Genomic DNA, 19817 nt, shown 5'->3' with positions numbered 1-19817 from the left:
AATTTGAGAACTTGAGAGTGGAGTAAATTAGATTTTGTCATTGACTTTAATCTTGTAGTAATTGATAATGAAAGTGGGATATGAGTGAAATTCCAACACTCACACTGATTATGCAAATCTTGATCGCAGAAAATTAATTTAGGGATTAGATATGGGTTACATGTGCACATGATCATAGAGATTATAGAAATTTTATCTTTTTTGATATAAGAGTCTTATATTATTTGCAGTGAATTAAGAATTCACTATATGGTGACATTTATAATGAGTCACTATAAACATAGGGTGTCACTACAACATAGCATCACCTTATCCACTGACACAATAGAGAGTACCAATTGGTGACGTATTTGGAACCGACACCAAAGCAGATAAATGGTGACACATTTAGAAGTGACACCATATATTTTTAGTGATACTTAATTTAATATAGAGTTGTGTGAGATATATAAGGTGTCATATTAAATGCATCACCTTTGAGTTATGGTGTCACATCATTGTAAATGATTATGGAAGATATGGTTGTTTTTGGTTAATTAGCTTGTATATTTTTGTAATGCTTATTAATAAATAAGATCAACTTGTGTATATTTTGTCCATAAATATAATAATCATATCACATTTAAATTATATTTTCGTAATGCTTATGGATTAACCTGTAATACATTACATCATCTAGTAATATTTGTATATCAAATGTTCACAAAATGATAGTACATCAAACCCACCGAAACTAAAAAAGAAAAGTGAATATACATTAAAATATGATTTAGAAATGTTAAGCATTCCAACATTCATGTATACCTGCATTTCATATGCATAAAATTAGCTAACCATAAAATGACACAAGAGTTGCATCCAAAAACCCAAAATTCTCAACACCAAATAAAGTAACGTTTATGTCCTATAATGTATAACATAAAAGTCACATCTAAAAACCCAAAATCTTGTTGCCTCTTTTTCTTTTCTTTTTATTCTTCATAATGTCCTCCCAAGAGTGTATACCTGCATTTTATAGTTTAATGAGTTTTAAAGTTCTTATTGAAAATAAAAATTAATTAATGTTATAAAAAATAAACAAATCTAAGTATTAATGTTTTCTTTTTTCTTTTTCCCATTTCGATATAAAAATAGTTCGTAAAGAATAAGAAATGTTATACTCTACAAATGGAAAATTCATATAACAACTAAGGGACTCATCATGCATGATCATGATATATGAACATGATTCATGATTAGTTATATCACAAAAGTAGTCAATTCTCCTCTAATTTCATCAAATTCTACTTGAGAATATGTTTTTTTTTTATCATCAAAATGAAATCAAATAAGAATAACATTAATATCACAATAATTGGAAGAATGAAACTATCATAATAATATCACAATAATATCACAATTCATTAAATGAGTAAAACCTTTAATACAATAACTGTAGAATCAACAATTATCTCTTCACTGAATCTCATAACAAAACAGTCACATTTGAACTCAAATAAAAACAATTCAAGAAAATAAAAAATAAATCAAAACTAGAAAATCAAAAAATAAATCTAAAATTTTAGAAAATAGTAATCTTCCACTTAAAACCTACACTTTTTAAATTTGTTTTTTTTATAATTCATTATGCTTTTAAAAATCATTTTTAACATTTAATTCGTTATATATATATATATATATATATATTTTTTTTTTTTTTTTTTCTTGGAAGGATTTTTTTAATTTCAATATTTCTTTTAATGTTCATTTTGTAAAATAACAATGTCCATTAAATTTTATCTCAATTATATAAAATAAAATGTTAGTAACAAAATATAAAAATGTTTTCAACTACTAATATGAGAGGACATGATATTATAACAAGCATGAAAATTGTGTATATAAGACAAAAAACCTAATTCATTATTAAAAAAATGTTAAGAGAAAAATTAGTATGAGAAAGAATTAAAGAACCTTTCATAAAAATTATTGATTTTTCAGTCATAACTCCAATTGATATTTATTTTTTCTAATTAAAATAATTAATAAAAAAAATTGGATATGAAAAATATGTTCAAATAAAAATAATAAAAAATTAAAAACATCAAAGGAAAAGATATTCAATATTTTAAATTTTTTACTTTTAATATTCTTTAGATCAATAAATTATCAAACATTTTTTTCAGAAAAAAGAAAAATGAAGAAAATGAGGAGTTTTATGGAAGGGATTGGAAATTTTTTTGTAATAAAAGGAATTTATAGAAATTTCCTAACCTTGAAAGGAAAATTTCATCATCAATCTCAAATTACTCCAAAGTTTGGTCAATGCATATAAAAACAATAAGAAAAGAAGACAAAAATAAAACATATTTTTAGAATCCTTTTGAAGGAGATGACAATATTGAGAATAATTTTCACAAAAATTATTTTCCAAATATGACCAACCAATATCTTCATCACAACATACTATAATATTCTTATAAAATAAGCAAACAATCCGATTAAAGGAAATTTCATAGAAAATCAAAAGAAAATTATAAAACATCTTCTTCTTCAAAAAAAAAAAAAGTTTTATGAAAGGAAAATTTATGTAATAAAAGGATTTTAATTATAGAAATTTTCTAACCTTGAAAGGGAAATTTCATCACCAAAGCTCAAATTACTCTAAATTTTGGTCAACGCATATAAAACAATAAGAAAGAAGGTAAAAAAAAAAAACAAAAAACATATTTTAAGAATAGAAAAAATATGAATAGAACAAGATGAGATATTAACCATAATACAATGGAAAAGAAAAAAAAAATCAAAATATAAGATTTTATCATTTTTATAATTATAAAAATTTTCATTCCTATTTAAATTTAAAAAAAAATTCATTTACATTAATAAATAAAAAATAAAATTAATTTCTCATTGTTAATTCCAATATTCCAAACCAACTCCAACATGATATGAAAACTATTTCATTTTTCCTTTTGTGGGAGATGACAATATTGAGAATAATTTTCTAAAAAATTATTTTTCCAATATCATCGATACATATCCCCATCACAATAAACTATAATATTCCTAGAAAACAAATAGAAAGTCCCATCAAAGGAAATTTCTTGTAAGATTAAAAGAACATTTCATACTGTAAAATGTTTATCCCTCATTTTGAGTATGAAAGATATTAAACAACCATTCATTTATCTTATTTTCATTCATTTTGGGGTTTATGGATTTAATAATGAAACAAAAGATATGGTGGAATGTTAAACCTAATTTTTAATTTCCCACAACTCAATAAAAGAAACACTATTTACATAATCCACATTACAGATATACTAAATCAATGAATGTAAATCAATTGTGCTAATAAAGATTTTGGCATTAATAAAAAAAATGAAAATGATAGATCTAAGAGATTTTGGGTTACCTGAGAGTCCACGAAGTAGAGAAGAGTAGTTGTGTGTTAACTGTGGGTACGAGAAGAGGTAGAAGAAAATTATGGTTAGGGTTATGGAATGAGATTTTTTTGGATTGTGGGTATGTGGGAACAATGAGTTTTTTTATATAGTATCATTATTCTCAAAGTGGGCCCATTAAGTTATAATATTTTAAAATTTTTATTTTATATGGTGTCACTTTTCGAAAACTGACACTATAAACTTAAAATTAATATCATCTATCCTAATTGAAATTTTTTATACGATGTGTCACCTTTATAAATTTTAAGTCATATGGTGTCATTATTTTAAAAGTGACACCATAAATTATTTTTGTAGTAGTCGAAGATGGACTTATCACACCTTTAGTCAACAATCGCTTCAAATTTTCAAAGTTGCAGATCAATTATATGAAAACTAGGCCCAAGTTGTCGCTCCCACATTAAATAATAAATTTCTATAAAAGAAGTGAATTTTTACAATTTGAAAAGGCTATCTATGATATAGTACATTAAAGCCTTAACTCACATTTTTAAAACTTTGATACTTAATACTATAAACCTCATTTGACCTTAGGCATAAGTTTGTCTTTATTATCAATTTTATGAGTTTTGGAAACCAATTCCAACTAGTAACAATAATTATTTTAAGTTGTTTTGCAAAAAACAAAAGAGCAATATGTTTCTTCTCCAACCATAGCTATGACTTTTGCTTTGCAAAGAGAAGATCTTTTATTAATTAATAAAATTGATATACCTTTAGTTTAGATTGAAAAAGAAAAAAAAAATCAATGATTTTGTGAAACCAATGCCTTGTTAATCTCGATTTTAAAGATCGTAAAAGAAGGTTTGGAACTAATGGTTTATTCTAAGTGTGTTTAAACAAGAAGATTTTCAAAGTGACAATCATAAAAATAAATCAAGTGAAATAAAAATCAAGAAGAAGAAAACTTCCAAAAAAAAAAATCATTGAAGATCATTTGTCAAAGATCTTGTTATAAGGTTGTTTGTGCACTAGGACCATGCATTTTGTTTTTTACTTAAGCACCTAAAATCATCCAAGTGCTAAATTGTTTTTAGTTCTTTTACAAATTAGATAATAAAAATTGAATCAAGGAAAAATTTAAGTTTTAATTTGGTTAAAATCTTTTTAAAGGTTTCCTAAAGGTTAAGGAGCTATAAACCAAGGTTTTCTAGCCTTAAATAGATCTCAAAAATATGTTTTGATTAGGCTTAGATAGGTTGAGGGGAGTAAAAATGCTCAAAACCAGAAAGATGTTTAACAAGTCTAGGCTAAGCCTCAACCAGTCAAGGCTAAAACCTTAATCAGTTGAGAAACGATTGATTAATCTAGTATACCATATTAACCCCAATGGCTAGTAGCTGAAAGATTTTCTAATTTCTAGACCCCATTTTTTTTCTAGAAATGATCATGGGTATTAGAAAACAAATTATTTGATTTTTAAAGTCTATTGATTTTGATTTATGGTAAGTCATTCAAGATAGACATCATATTCCAATTAAAATTAAAAATGGGTGCGCCCATTCCAAAGTCAATCCATGAGTGGGATGGACCAGAAAAGAGAAATTCACATCTAAATGCTAAGTTATATGTTATTTGCATCATGCATTAGACATAAATGAATATAATAGGATACTTCAATGTGAAACTGCAAAAAATATACGGAGACTCTTAAAAAATTACTCATAAAGGAACCAACCAAGTTAAAAAGTTTAAATTAACATCCTTGTGCATGATTATGAATTGTTTTCAATGAAAGAATTTGAATCTATTAGTGAGATGTTTACTAGGTTCATGGACATCACCAACGGACTTCAAGCTTTGGGAAAGACCTATACCTAAATAAAAAAGGTTATAAAAATTTTGAGGTCCTTGCCAAAGAAATGGAAAGCTAAGGTGGTTGTAGTCCAAGAAGTTAAAGATCTTTCAAAGCTCCTACTTGAAGAACTCATTAGGTCACTCATGATTTATGAGATCAACATGAACAAGTATCAAGAGGTCAAAAGGAAAAAAATGACATATCATTCAAGACTTCAACAATTGATGATGAAGAGGAGGAAAGCGAAAATGAAGAGTTTGATCTCATCTCAAAGAAGTTAATGAAATATATCAAATTTGAGAAGGTCAAAGAAAGAAGGCTTCATTCAAAGAAAGAGTCCGCAAGTGCTAAAAAGAAGAAGGTAGTGATGGTAACATGAAGTGAAAATGATGAAGCCTCCATAGAAAAAGAGTGCACAAATGAGGATGCCAAACATTACTTTGTGCTTTGGAGGACCATGAAGATGAGGTAAATTCTTCAACTACAAATGTTGAATTACAAAATGCCTTTGAAGAATTATATCTTAATTTTTAAAAGTTCTCTTTGAAAAATGCCTCTTACAATAAGAAAATTTCTTTTATTGAAATAAAAAATAAAAAATATTGAGAAGACAAAAATATATTTTCAAAAAGAAAATTATTTGAAAAAAAAAAAAAGTGGTTGACATCCTTTCTAGAGAAATTTTCAATTAGTCAAAAGGCTTTTGACATGCTTTTGGTAATTAAAAAGTATATTTTTGATCAAAAGGGGCTAAGGTACTGGTCTTTCATGAATCAAAAGTTCTTTAAAAATTATTTTGTAAGAATTTTTTTTATAATTTTTTTATTGTTAAAAACTAGAAATCAATAGTCCCTCTTATTATTATTATTTTTTATTGGATTAGAGAGAGATCAATTTTGTAAGGTTGTTTTGAAGACCAACAAGATGAAAGGCAAATTAAAAATTCCTCTTTTTGTGATCACTCAACTATGGGAAGACTTCTAAAATGAGCCCCATTGTGTTTGTCTCCAATAAATAAAAACTTGGGGAGAATATGTAGAAAATTATGATCATCATTTAGGCTATGTTTAATTCCCAAAAAGTGCTAAGGAAAAAACTTGTTAAGAAAAAATAATTTTCTCATATTTGATTTCATCATGAAAAATATAAAAGAACATCAAATAAAATTAAAATTAGTTACAAAGTTATATATTTTAAAATTATTTAATTTTAATATTAAAGGAAAAAAAATAAATGAAATGAATTTGAAATAACATATACAAATAATTTATTGATTTTAAATATATATTTTTTCCTTTTATTTGTACTCTCTATTTTATTTTCCTTACATTTCTCTCAATATTTTTGAGAACCAAACATAGTCTTTGTGTATAAGATTATAAAATACACTACAATTTCTAGGAAGGTTGCCTCAAACGTACAACATCATTTTCCAAGAAACATCACCAATAAAGAAAGAAAGAAAGAAATTTAAAGATCAATTAAAAAAATGAATGAATGAGCTATCACCGAATTAAGTAATCCAATTGTTCACACTAGTAGGTTTAGAGCTTCCAATGAGTTCAATTTAAGACTTACAGACAAATATATTATAGCAACTACAAAACTCTATTTATTTATTTATTTTGCGATAGGAAAAGACCTAATTAAGATAGATTTCACAACAATTAGATAATGTAATATTTCTCATATCTTCATTCATAATTTTACATAATAGCTTGCTCTAATTTTTCTATAGAAATTATGATTAAAACCAACAATGAGTGGATTTAGTATTAAATTTTTATATGCGAAGACCGAGTTCCACTTTGTGACTTTGTGGTAGTTTTTGATCTGCTACTTGTTTACATATGAAACCCTAATGAAGTGAGATTCATCATCTTCTAGGAAAATAACACAAATTAGGGTTTTGGGTCCAAAAGGGTATTTGGATCCAAACCAAAACATGTAACAAAATCTTAATCATGGAATTCATTTTAGTGCCTTATAATGGAGAAAAAGTACATCTAGATTCCAAGTTCATTTTGGGCCGTTGGATTGGCACATACCCATTTTTTGAAAGCTTGCATATACCTCAATTTTGGAGTTGTTCCATTAAAAGGGGGAAACCAAAGTGTGGGGGATGAAGAAGTGGGTAGATGTGCATTTCCAATCTCATTCATGGAATTGGAATCTTGGAAGAGTGGAAAAGTATGGGGCCATGGTAGTCTTTTTTAAATGGTTGTATGAGAAAGGGATTTTTGATAAAAGTATGGCGAATTTAAAATTAATTTTTCAAAATATATTACATTGGAAAACATTTTCAAATTTATCACACTTTTCGTCACATTGGAAGGTATCTCTTAAAGAAATACTTCAACAATTTTCATATCAATAACACACGATTAAAAAAAAAAAAATTATATTAAAGGTGTTTCTTGAAGAGACATCTTTATTATAAATGCAATTTGTTTAACATGTATGAATAATAAAAAAAATTGTAGAAAAATGTCTCTTGAAGAAACACTTGTAGCATAAATTCAGTTTTATGAAATTATGGAAGGTCTCTCAAAAAGATACCTTTAGTGTAAATTCAATTTTTTTTAATATGTATCATTGATATGAAAAATATGAAAGATGTTTTTTTAAAAGACACATTTCAATGTTGTAATTATCATTTAAAAATTTTTTTTTTTTAAAAAAAAAAAACTAACTGGAGAAGTTAAAAAAGCCCTGTGAGAAAGGTGGGCATTGGGTTTTGGGAATAGACGGAAAAAGGAGGAAAGAGAGATGTCATGTGAGTGGGTTTTTGGGGGGCAGCCCACACCCATTCTGTTGCAGTGACTCCACCCAAACCAACAGCTGAACCCACCATGTGAGCCCCCTTGGACTTTTCGTCTTCCAATTCAATGTTGGTTTGATAAAAATAGAAAATCCGTTTTGATCATCTACTCAAATAAATTATTCAAAAAATTCAATCATATTAAACAATAATAACAATAATAATAATAATAATAATAATTTAGAGAAATTTTCTCTCTAAATATTTAGCCATTGATAATAGTAGTGCAATTTTAGTTCAGGGTAGAAAAGAAAAAGTTCCACAGAGAGGACGGAGACATGCTGATTAATTAACAGCAGTTTGGCCGGAGAGATGGTCGGAATGTGATATTCCGGTGGGAATGTGGACAGAATATGAATATCAGTCAAGTGGCAGAATGAGGAGACAGTCCCTCCATCCACCAAAATCATAGTTTATAGCAGAAAAATAAATAAATAAAAATTTGGCTAGGACAAAATTGATGTGATTTTGAAACAGATAAGCTTTTGATAAAAGAAAAAAAAAAAAGAATTTTGAAAATTGGTTTGTAGTTATTTTTAAGAATAAATTTAAGATATTTTTAATTATTTTTTATAGAGTGTTTTCAACATCATTTTAAACTATAGAAAAAAAAAAAGGAAACAAAAATTTTAAAAGATGCTGGATTGGAAGTGATTTGCCTATGATATAAACTCTTGTATACACCAAAATGCAGAAGAAGGGCATATTGAACCTCACTTCAAGTAAAACCCAAGAGCAAATTTGTAACTTTTCGGCATATACTAGAGAAGCAAATTCCACATGAATGAAAAAGAAAACATCATTTATATTTATGTATATACACAAAATCATTAGTAAGCTCAAAATGTATGATTCAACAAACACATTCCTCAGAGATCCAATGGGAAACAAAACTATAACCTTCAAGGTTGACAAACCAATAGCTACAATATTTTCCATGGGAGTCTCACTCCATGTAAAACTTCTATAAGTGGACCTTTGTTGTTGTTTTCTTTCTTCTTTGCACATGCTTGGAAGTAAAAGCTCAAAGCTCAAAACTAAAAAAATAAAAATGAGTTGAAGTCTTCCAAGAGAGAATAGAATCTTCAAATCTCACTTGCAGCCAAAGGCCCATGTATTGCATAGGGAGGCTTTGGCAAAGCTTCCTCCTACAACTGTTCCAAAGATTCAAAGTGCCACCATCTAAAAATTGGAGAAAGGCACACAATATTTCACCAATGAGAATGCCTATTTATAGGCTTACAACCAAATTGAAAATGCTAAAAACTCTCAGCGGCTATGACTACTTCTACTAACAGAAAAATTGAAAATTATGGAGCAAAACAGAGACTGAGTCTAACTAAGACATTTTCAAAGGCAAACTCTCATGAATTCTAACACTCCTCCTTGAGATTTGCCTTGGACATACCAAGCTTCAACCTTAGGAACTCCAGCCTTGATTTAGGAAGTCCTTTAGTCATTATGTCAGCAAGTTGCTCATCTGTTGAGTAGTAATGCAGCTTAACAAGTGAATTATTTTCAGCTTCCCTTATAGAGTGGAATTTTACATTTATGTGCTTGGTTCTACCATGTTGGACAGGAATTTGAGTAATGGAAATGGCTGACTTATTGTCACAGTAAAGCTCAGTTGGTGAGCTTTGTTCCTGGACTAAATCAGCAAGCAGTTTTCTCAACCATATTGCTTGATTTGCAGCAGCTGCTAAGGAGATATACTCAGCTTCTGTAGTTGATTGTGCCACTACTGCTTGCTTTCTTAAATTCCAGCATATGACACCTGAACCGATTGTAAATACATAACCTGAAGTGCTCTTCATATCATCAACACTTCCTGCCCAATCACTATCAACATAACCATCTAGCTTAACTCCTCTTGTCTTTAAATACCAAATGCCAAGATTTGTTGTCCTTTAACATACTTTAGCACCCTCTTTGCAACTCCCATGTGAACATTTCTAGGTGAACTCAAGAACCTTGAAAGCAAACTAGCTGGAAACATCAAGTCAGGTCTGGTTATTGTCAAGTATAGTAGGCTGCCCACCAAGCTTCTATATGCAGAGGGTTCCTCAAGTTTCTCACCATCATTCTTTGAAATTTTCTCATTTTGTGCCAACGGAGTTGCTACTTCTTTGCATGATTCTAGCTTGAATTTCTTGAGAATATCCATAGCATATTTTCTTTGTGAAATGAAGATACCCCAGCTGCATTGGTATATTTCCATTCCAAGGAAGTAGTTCATGATGCCAAGGTCAGACATCTCAAATACATCCTGCATTTCCATTTTGAAATCAGCTAGCAATTTTACATTGCTTCCAGTCACTAGCATGTCATCAACATAAAGTGATACTACCAGTTGCAAACCATCATCATTTTGTTTCAAATACAAAGTAGCTTCATTTTCACTCCTCCTAAATCCAAGTTGGATCAGATGAGAATCAATTCTGCTATACCTGGCCCTTGGTGCTTGCTTCAAACCATAGAGAGCCTTATGTAGCTTGTACACTTTATGTTCATGGCCAATAACCTCAAAGCCTTCTGGTTGTTGAACATAAATTTCTTCAAGAAGTATACCAATTAGAAAAGTTGACTTGACATCTAAATGGTACACTTTCCATCCCATTTGACCAGCAAGTGCAAGTAGTAGCCTTATAGTGTCATGTCTGGCTACTGGTGCAAATGTATCACCATAGTTCACTCCAGCAACTTGAGCAAAACCCTTCACAACCAATCTAGCCTTATGCCTGAAGATTGAACCATTTGAATTAAATTTGGTTCTGAAAACCCATTTTACACCAATTGCATTCTTAGCTTCAGGTAGTTCTGTCAACTTCCAGGTTCCATTTCTTTCAATAGCATCAATTTCAGCTTTCATAGCCTCAATCCATTCTAGAAATCTTGCAGCTTCCGTGTAACATGTAGGCTCAGCATGTACAAGATTGCACCTCTCATACACATCAGATAATGGCCTCATCTTAAGCACAGGTGTGTCTGAAGTTGTTTCAACATCAAGTGGACCTTCAATGATTGTACTTTCTATTGCTGGTTCAAGAATAGATGGAGTGGTTTGATCATATTTATGAACTTTCTTCAAGTCCCAATTCCAGTAGGAGTTTTCATCAAAGTGCACATCTCTACTTATCACGATTTTCATTCTACTCAAGCTATAAATTCTGTAACCTTTTGATTCAGCTGCATACCCAACAAAGACACCTTTCTCAGCTCTTTCATCAAGCTTCCCTCTCTTGACAGATGGCACATGAAGATAACAAAATGAGCCAAAAACTTTCAGGTGCTTAACAGAAGGTTTTACACCAGACCATGCCTCTATTGGTGTTTTGCTCTGAACAGACTTAGTTGGTAGTTTGTTAAGCAAATATACTGAGGTGTTGACTGCTTCAGCCCATAGAAGTTTTGGTAGCTTCTTCTCGAATAGCATGCACCTTGCCATCTCCATCACGGTTCTGTTCTTCCTCTCAGAGATTCCATTCTGCTGTGGTGAGTATGGAGCTGTTAGCTGGTGTACAATTCCTGCTTCTTGACAAAAGACATTGAACTCTTTTGAGATATACTCACCTCCATTATCAGTTCTGAGCACCTTAACATTCTGGCCACTTTGAGTTTCAACCATTTTCTTGAAGCTTTTGAACACAAAGAGCACTTGTGACTTGGTTTTTAGAAAATAAACCCAAGTCATTCTACTGAGATCATCAATAAATAATGCAAAATACACATTGTTGCTCAATGAGGTTGTGCTCATTGGTCCACAAATATCTGAATGAATTAATTCCAACTTGTGAGTAGCTCTCTTAGACATATTTTGAGGGAATGGTTGTCGTTGTTGCTTCCCTAGCTCACAACTTTCACAAGTTTGAGCATTAACTAAGATTTCAGGCATGTCTTCAACCATACCAGCTTCTTGCATGAACCTCAATGACTTCAAGTTGAAATGACCATATCTTTTGTGCCAAACAACACTCTCATCAATCTTGGCACTAAAGACATGACCTTAAACTAAATCAAGCTTCAAATAAAAGCTATTTCCATTCATTTTAATTTTTGCTATCTCTTTTCCCTGTACATTTGTGATAAAACAAAAATTTTCTTTAAAAGAGACTGCATGTCCATTTCTTAGCATTTGTGCAACACTAAGAAGATTCTTATCTAAATCTGGAATGTAAAGAACATTAGTGACAATTTTTGTACCTCTCTTGGTGCTGATAGCAATTGTCCATTTTCCTTTGGCCTGCACAACTTCACCATTTCCCAACTTGACCTTTGGTTGAACTGATCTATCAATGGAGGTAAATATTGACAGATATTTGGTCATGTGACTCGTGCAGCCAATGTCAATGAGCCAAGTATTCAGTTCATGAGAACTAAGTGCTTGTGATGCCATAAATAAATGCTCATCATCATTTTTGTCTTCTTCAGTCACACTTGCATTTTGTTCTGGTTACTGTTGAGATTATTTTTTCTTGGCTCTGCAATACTTCTCACTGTGGCCAAGTTTATTGCAGAAATTACAATTAAAGAGAGGTTTACCTTTGTGCCAACAATCTTTCTCAGCATGGTTGGTTCTTCTACAATGAGAGCAAGACGAAAATTTTCCTTTTCTTGAAGACCCTTCAGTTTTCCCTTTGTTGTTCTTGAAGAACTTCTTTCCTTGCAAGTTTCCAGAATTCTTTCCCTTGTGATTTGCTTGAAAAGCACCTTCAGTAGCTTCATCACTTCTCATTAAGACCCTTTGCTCCTGTGCATGAAGCTTGCTGGTTAACTCTACAATTGTGAGAGTTTGCAAGTCACAAGACTCTTCAATTGCAGAAATCTTGGCTTCAAACTTTTGAGGCACTGAAACCATGATCTTTTCTACCACCTTTTGATCTGTAAATGCCTCACCAAGAAGCCGTATTTGGTTTACAACATCCATTAACCTGCCAGAATAATCTTTGACAGATTCGTCGTCTTTCATCTTCATCAACTCAAACTCTCTCTTCCATGTGAGGAGTCTAACAGTTTTGACTCTTTCACTACCCTCAAATTCACCTTGGAGCTTGTCCCAAACCAGTTTAGGTGTTTCCAAGTTCATGATTTTGGTGAAGATGTGGTCTGCAAGTCCTAAATGTAGGCAGGTGATGGCTTTGTCTTAAATAGATCACTCAACCTCACTAGTGTTTGCACTCAACCTCACTGTGTTTAATACTAAAAACACTCAAAAACTTTGCCTCACAGCCCGTAGGAATAATGCTCTGATACCACTGTTAAAATCTAGGGAAAAATAAGGAACTAAAACTTGCAGAAAATATTAGAGTATTGAGTTGGAGAAAGGCACACAATATTTCACCAATGAGAATGCCTATTTATAGGCTTGCAACCAAACTGAAAATGCTAAAAACTCTCAGCTGCTATGACTACTTCTACTAACAGAAAAACTGAAAATTATGGAGCAAAACAGAGACTGAGTCTAACTAAGACATTTTCAAAGGCAAACTCTCATGAATTCTAACAAGGGGGTGATAGATACTTTTTAGACTGAATTTTTATAGCACTCTACCTGAGTAAGGAAGAAAAGCTCAAATTGTGCTCCGATAAATAGGATTTAGTTGAGTAGCCATCCTCCAAGTACTGAGTTGTTAAAATTCATCTTGAAGGGAGGTGGTATGAGCAGATCCAATACGTTCATAATTTCTTAACACTAAGTCGATACAAAAAAATAGTTCATGGTTAGAGGCAGTCATCAAGTTTGGAAAATCAGCCAATTTGATCATCCGTCCTTGAAGTATTAATAAGATTCCACTCAACTGACCTGAACTTGGTGGAACAAAACCATCCTCTGCAGTGCTATGATTTTGAATATGGTTTGGTTTCTCTCTTCTCCAAGTATCTGCCTCAGAATCACAAATTTAAAAGAAGAAAATCCAGAGCTCACATTATCATTTGTAAGTACAAGAAAAGCTTGAATATGGAAATTAAATGGTAGCATCCATGCTCAACACATGTAGTACAATTATGATTCTTTTACTATTAACGGTGTAAAAAAAATCAAAGGTTGATGACAATAATTAAATGGGAAGGAGATGAGCAAAGACTAGGAAGTGGTGGTCTGTCAAAAGCTGAAGGTTTTGGGTTTGAGGTGTCTAAACTGAACATCCGCAGATTAATTGAAGCTAAAACAATGATTACACTAAGGAAAATGTTAACATTTACAGCGCTAAGATGCCATATGGACATGGTGAATAGAATTATTAACACAGAGAACCTGAAGAATAATGCACATGGAATTATAAATCCTTGTAATTTGTAGCTTAGAAAGTCAAACAAAAGCAATTAAAATATCTTACTAATGGGAATCATAGAGCATGCTGCATGCTCCACTCTCAGCTGTGACATCTTACAGTGGAAGGAACTACCACCACTACTGCAGGATCTCTCAATTCAAAATTCCGACTCTTTGGAGTCCCTACTGGAGGAGGGAATGTTGCAGAGTTTGTTTACCCATTACAATGAAATCATTATATATAAAGGAGTGTAAGAAACTAGAGTTTCTCCTACTCGAGTTCTTAAAATGTCCCCACCCTTCCCTTGCCTATTTGGCGATCATCAGAAGTACTTGCAATTCTTTCTCATCCTTCCCACTTGGCAACTTCCCAAGTTTAACTTATCTCAATATCTACGATCTCAAGGGGCTTGAATCCCTCTCCTTACCAACTTCAGAGGGCAATGTTACATCTTTTGATTGGTTGAAAATCAGAGGGTGCCCTAATCTTGTGTCTATTGAATTGCTAGCTCTTGACTTCTCACAATATTCCATCTGCAATTGCAAGAATCTCAAGCGGCTGCTGCACAACGCTGCATGCTTTCAGTCATTAATAATAGAAGGTTGTCCTGAATTGATATTCCCAATACAAGGTCTGCAAGGACTGTCCTCTCTTACCTCTCTCAAAATCTCAGATCTTCCAAATCTCATGTCCCTTGACAGTTTGGAGCTTCAACTGCTCACCTCTCTTGAAAAATTAGAGATCTGTGACTGCCCAAGCTCCAATTCTTGACAGAAGAGCAGCTGCCCACCAACCTTTCTGTTCTAACAATCCAGAACTGCCCGTTGCTGAAAGATCGGTGCAAGTTTTGGACAGGGGAAGATTGGCATCATATAGCTCACATTCCACACATTGTGATCGATGACCAAGTTTTGTAATGAAGGTGGCATTACACCAATTTATAGTCAGGTACTTGTTCTGTCCTAAAAATGATTGTCTCAGGAAAACTAAGTCCTAAAAATGATTGTCTCAGGAAAACTAACATACTTAAATACCAATTTTGATTTGATCCATTATAAATAGGAAAAATATGCTTTCAATTTTCTAATTATTGTAACAATTTCTTGCTTTCTTTCAGGTCATCTGTGATGCTTCACCCTGGCTCTGATCAACATATCTTCATAAGGAATCTTTTAAGACTCCCTTGCTTAATTAGCACCTTGTCAAATGCTTCAGATTTCATTTAGAGTGAATTGATGCTTAAAAGCCAAGCAGCTCTGCAGGTCTGATTTTGTAAATTGTGTTTCTTGTATAATTTTATGGACCTTGAATTTGTTTTCATTGGCTAATTTGCTGAAATCTGATGGCAGGCCTTTGATCCTTGTTCTCTCAACAAACTCTAGCTGTCTAGCAATGATTTCCAATGGGACCATTTTTTTGTTGTGAGTTCAGGTTCATGACTCTCTTTTTGGACAACAGTAGCCGAGATTTTTTGCACCCAAAGAATCATGAGTTGATACTCTGCTGGAGGAACTACAGAAGCTCAAGTCTGTTGGAGAGTGGAGCCACAAGCTGCTCACATTCTTTAATCCATAGTCTCGTCAAGAAAGGCAGATGGGTTGGTAAGGGACAATCCTCTATATAAAGCTCCTTGAGACGAGGGAATTCTCCACCTTGGCCTCCCATGCACAACCATTCCTTCCATTTTGGCATACCCTGAAATGATGGAGCTTTTAGGGATACAAAGGAGGGCTCCGTCCCATAACACTCAGCGCCCACCCTTTCTATCTCCACCAACCCCAATATATATAAATGTTTAAGGGAGGGTAGCTGCCCAAGCGGTGGGAAGGTTGACACATTCTTACAATTCCAGAGACGTAGCGACACCATATTCAGAATTGAAGGACCTCCTAACCAATCTGGAAATCTTGAACCACCGTAACCATAAATAGTGAGTCTCTTTATGTTTGAATGAGGTTGTAAGTTGTTGAGCACTATGTCTGCTCCATTTTGTTCAACATCACTACCACGATTCCATTCCAACTCTAACTCATCCAAATATTGCTTGTCTACCATATTGGCCTCTGAGGCATCCTTAGCATCAACCACATTCTGCTGATCTTGAATGACAAGACTCCCACCAATGTGGGAAAGCTCCCTCAATTCTCCAACCCTTGTCCCACTTTGCTTGCCCACTATGTAGTTACTCAATTTTTGTGAACTTTTTAATTGACCCATATGACTTGGAATCTCTTTCACTTTGCTATGTCTGATATCAAGATGACGTAAGCTAATCATTTTGCACATCATTTTAGGCAATTCAACAAGACATTTACAATAGTGTAATATCAATGTTTGTAAATTATATAAACTACAAATTGATTCAGGTAACCTTTTGATGTGTCTAGGAAAGGTCCAAATAGCGCAAATGTTTCAAATTACCAATTGAATCAGACAAATCCGTTATCTCATAGTAACACAATGACAACACTCGTAAATATTGAACTTTCATCAATAAATCATTCCAAACTCTAGTACTCAAGCACTCAAGCGAAACTCTAAAACATACCTACTACTACGTGGATATCTTCCCTTTGAAACCTTATCTTCCCGAGGCCAGATCTCCCAATTCAATGGTAAGAAGGTCCGAAGACTGTTAACTTCGTTAAGAATCTCAAATCTCTCAAAGCGATCATATTCACTTCTAAAATACGATAAGTGATGAAGCTTTTCAGGAATTTCATTCATCTTACCATCCTTCAACTGAATACAAACTTTTCCAGAAATAAGTTGAGCCAAGTCGTTGATGAGATCATGCATTACAAAATATGATTTGTCGCTACCAGACTTTTGAAAAACTGATCTTGATAATAGGTCAAAAAAATACCCATCACCTATCTCTTCCATTATTCTCTTGCCTTTTTTTTATTGTTGCAAAAACCCTTCTGCCATCCACAATAAAATCAAGTTTTCCTTCTCAAATTGGTAGTCTTTAGGAAAAATAGAACAATATGCCAAACATGGTTTTAGATGTGAAGGAAGATGATAGTAGCTCAAGATCAAGGCAGGAAGAATTGCATTATTTGGTAAATCCCACGTTTCACTGTTCAACACATTTTCCCATTCTTTTACTCGACCTTCTGAGTATAAGGCACCCCCAAGGGTTTTTGCAGCTAAAGGCAATTCATCACACTTTTTTACAATTTCTTTGCCAATTTCTTCTAGCTTTGGATGTGGACTAGAATTTCCATTTTCAAATGCATGTTTTGCAAATAGGGACCAGCAATCTTCAGAGGATAACTTTGCCAAATGATGAGTATGAACTGAATGCATGACTGCTGCAACCTTATTGATACGTGTAGTTACAATAATCTTACTTCCATATAGACCAACATTGAATAAATGGAGTTTGCAGCGAATCCCAATCATTATAGTCTTCATTCCAAACATCATCAAGGACAAGTAAGAATTTCTTCCTCGTAGGTCTCTCCTCCAATTTATGTTGAAGCAGATTGAAATCATTGTCATCAGAAGTCCCAGAATCAATTGCCTTAAGAATGGTTTTCGTTATCCTGACAAGATCAAATTCATTTGAAACACAAACCCATGCTTTAAGGTCAAAAAATTCCACCACTCTCCTATCATTATACACCAGCTTAGCAAGTGTGGTCTTCCCAATACCGCCCATACCCACCAGGGCGATCACACTTATCTTATTCCCACTTGCATTATGGGACAACAAAAATTTAACTATCTCCTCTTTATCACCATCCCTACCGCACACCCCAGACTCATCTACCAAGGAAGTTGTCGGCCATCTTTGTGACAATTTTTCTCCAACGCCTCTTTTCAACCCGAGAACATCTTTTTTTTTCTGCAAGATATTCTAATGTGTCAGTGATCTCCTCTACCCTGGACTCAATCCCCTCACCAAAGATGATGTTCCGTACCTGAGTTTGAGAATCAGACTCCATCTTGCGTCGTAAAGCTTCAGTGGTGATATCATTCACCAGGTCCTCCGCATCATACACAGAATCTTTCAGCTCATCGACCCAATCTTTGACAGCTAAATTCGTGATTTGCTTGGCCTCGGCGTCATTCAGCACTGCCTGAACTTCCAGCAATTTCATCTGCAGCTTCCTTAGGAGCGTAGCACTGAGTTTCTGTCCCTGGAGGAAGGTGAGGACGTCGCGAGAAGCCATCCGATCAAATAGAACTTGGAGAGAAGCCAAGAGAAGTGCTCCCCCTCCTGCTACAGCCCCGGCCATGTCTGTTGGTTTGTAAGGGAAGAGCCTGGGCCTTGGATAGAAGAAAGAGGTAGATGAAGAAGGTGGCCTATCAACTAATGCCAAATGTACAGATGAATTCATTTTCTACCTACCCATATCTTATGGGTTGCAATTGATCCCTGCCTTACAAATAAATAAGAAAATATACATCAACCTTATACACATTTAATTTGAAACAGTTTTTAATTTTTAAAGTTTTGGTGTTATTAGAATTTTTTTTAGGTTTATAACTCATTTTTAAAGTTTCTAAACTTATTATATATTAAATCTTGAGAGTTTCATAATTTTTGGAACTTAATTAATAAGAAAACTTGAGAAAGTGAGTAGTATTACAACATTTTGTTTAGGCAAATTTGGAACCAGTTTAGGTTAAGGCTTAATTGATGGTTTTTTAATGACCATTTCACTTAGAAATTAATTTTTAAGGTTTCAAGACTTATCAACAAACTCTTTAACTCAAGTTTCAACTAAATTTAACTTTGTTTGCTTAGTCTTTCATTTTAAAAAAAATTACATATTTCAGTAAGAGTATTGTCTAGTTAAGAAAAAGTTAAAAGAACCTTAGGATCATAGTTCATTGTTTATGAAATTTCCAATTCTCTAAATCCACTTAATAATGATAAAAAAAATGATTTTCTCATATTCGATTTTACTAAGAAAAATATAAAAATAAATAAATAAAAATAAAATTAGATAGAAACTTATATTTTTATTCAATCTTTATATATAAAGGTTAAAATAAATTAAATGGGTTTAAAATAGAACATAACAAATAATTTATTGACTCTATATATAAGTTTTATTTTCTTTCACTTTTTTTTTTTTTTTTTTCTACTTTTCCCTTCTACTTTTCATTCAAATTTTTTGAAAATCAAACAACCTTAAGGCTTTCTAAGTGACTGTCATATTTTATGTTTGCTCATAAAATTTTATAAAGATAAAAAAGAGGCTTAAAATCGCATGGGAAAAATGAATTACAACCAAATTACACAATGTTAGGAAGCATGTCATGAAATTTTAATATTAAATAAATATGATCTCAAATGATATTTTATCATATTTGTTGTTTATTAATTAAGGGCTTGTTTGCAAGTGATTAAAATAAAAGTGTATTCAATCTCTAGTCTTTTATTACTTCTTAGAAATGCTTTTACAAGAATTAACTAGCGCCCCACCTTTTTCCCCCCCCTAATTATTAATTATTTTAAA

General features: G+C 32.4%; 2 protein-coding genes and 1 pseudogene across 2 annotated transcripts in view; all 3 read right to left on the bottom strand.

Annotated features, from left to right (window-relative positions):
- Nucleotides 1-8849: 8849 nt before the first annotated feature.
- The window catches only part of LOC100244662 (putative disease resistance RPP13-like protein 1), a 98354-nt gene continuing 87386 nt past the window's right edge, over nucleotides 8850-19817 (bottom strand). Inside the window, exon 10 of the mRNA XM_059740912.1 lies at nucleotides 8850-9250. The gene's annotated coding sequence lies outside the window, so the exon portion shown is untranslated. The remainder of the gene's footprint in view (nucleotides 9251-19817) is intronic.
- Nucleotides 9618-17226, bottom strand: LOC132254735 (uncharacterized; annotated as a pseudogene).
- On the bottom strand, nucleotides 17245-18007 carry LOC132254734 (putative disease resistance protein RGA3). The gene is given in 2 exon segments (XM_059740944.1): nucleotides 17245-17721; nucleotides 17723-18007. Coding segments are annotated over 2 exon segments (762 nt in total).

Source organism: Vitis vinifera, chromosome 12 (assembly GCF_030704535.1).
Source record: "Vitis vinifera cultivar Pinot Noir 40024 chromosome 12, ASM3070453v1".
Classification (NCBI taxonomy): Eukaryota; Viridiplantae; Streptophyta; class Magnoliopsida; order Vitales; family Vitaceae; genus Vitis; species Vitis vinifera.
This window is presented reverse-complemented; position numbering and strand designations above follow the sequence as displayed.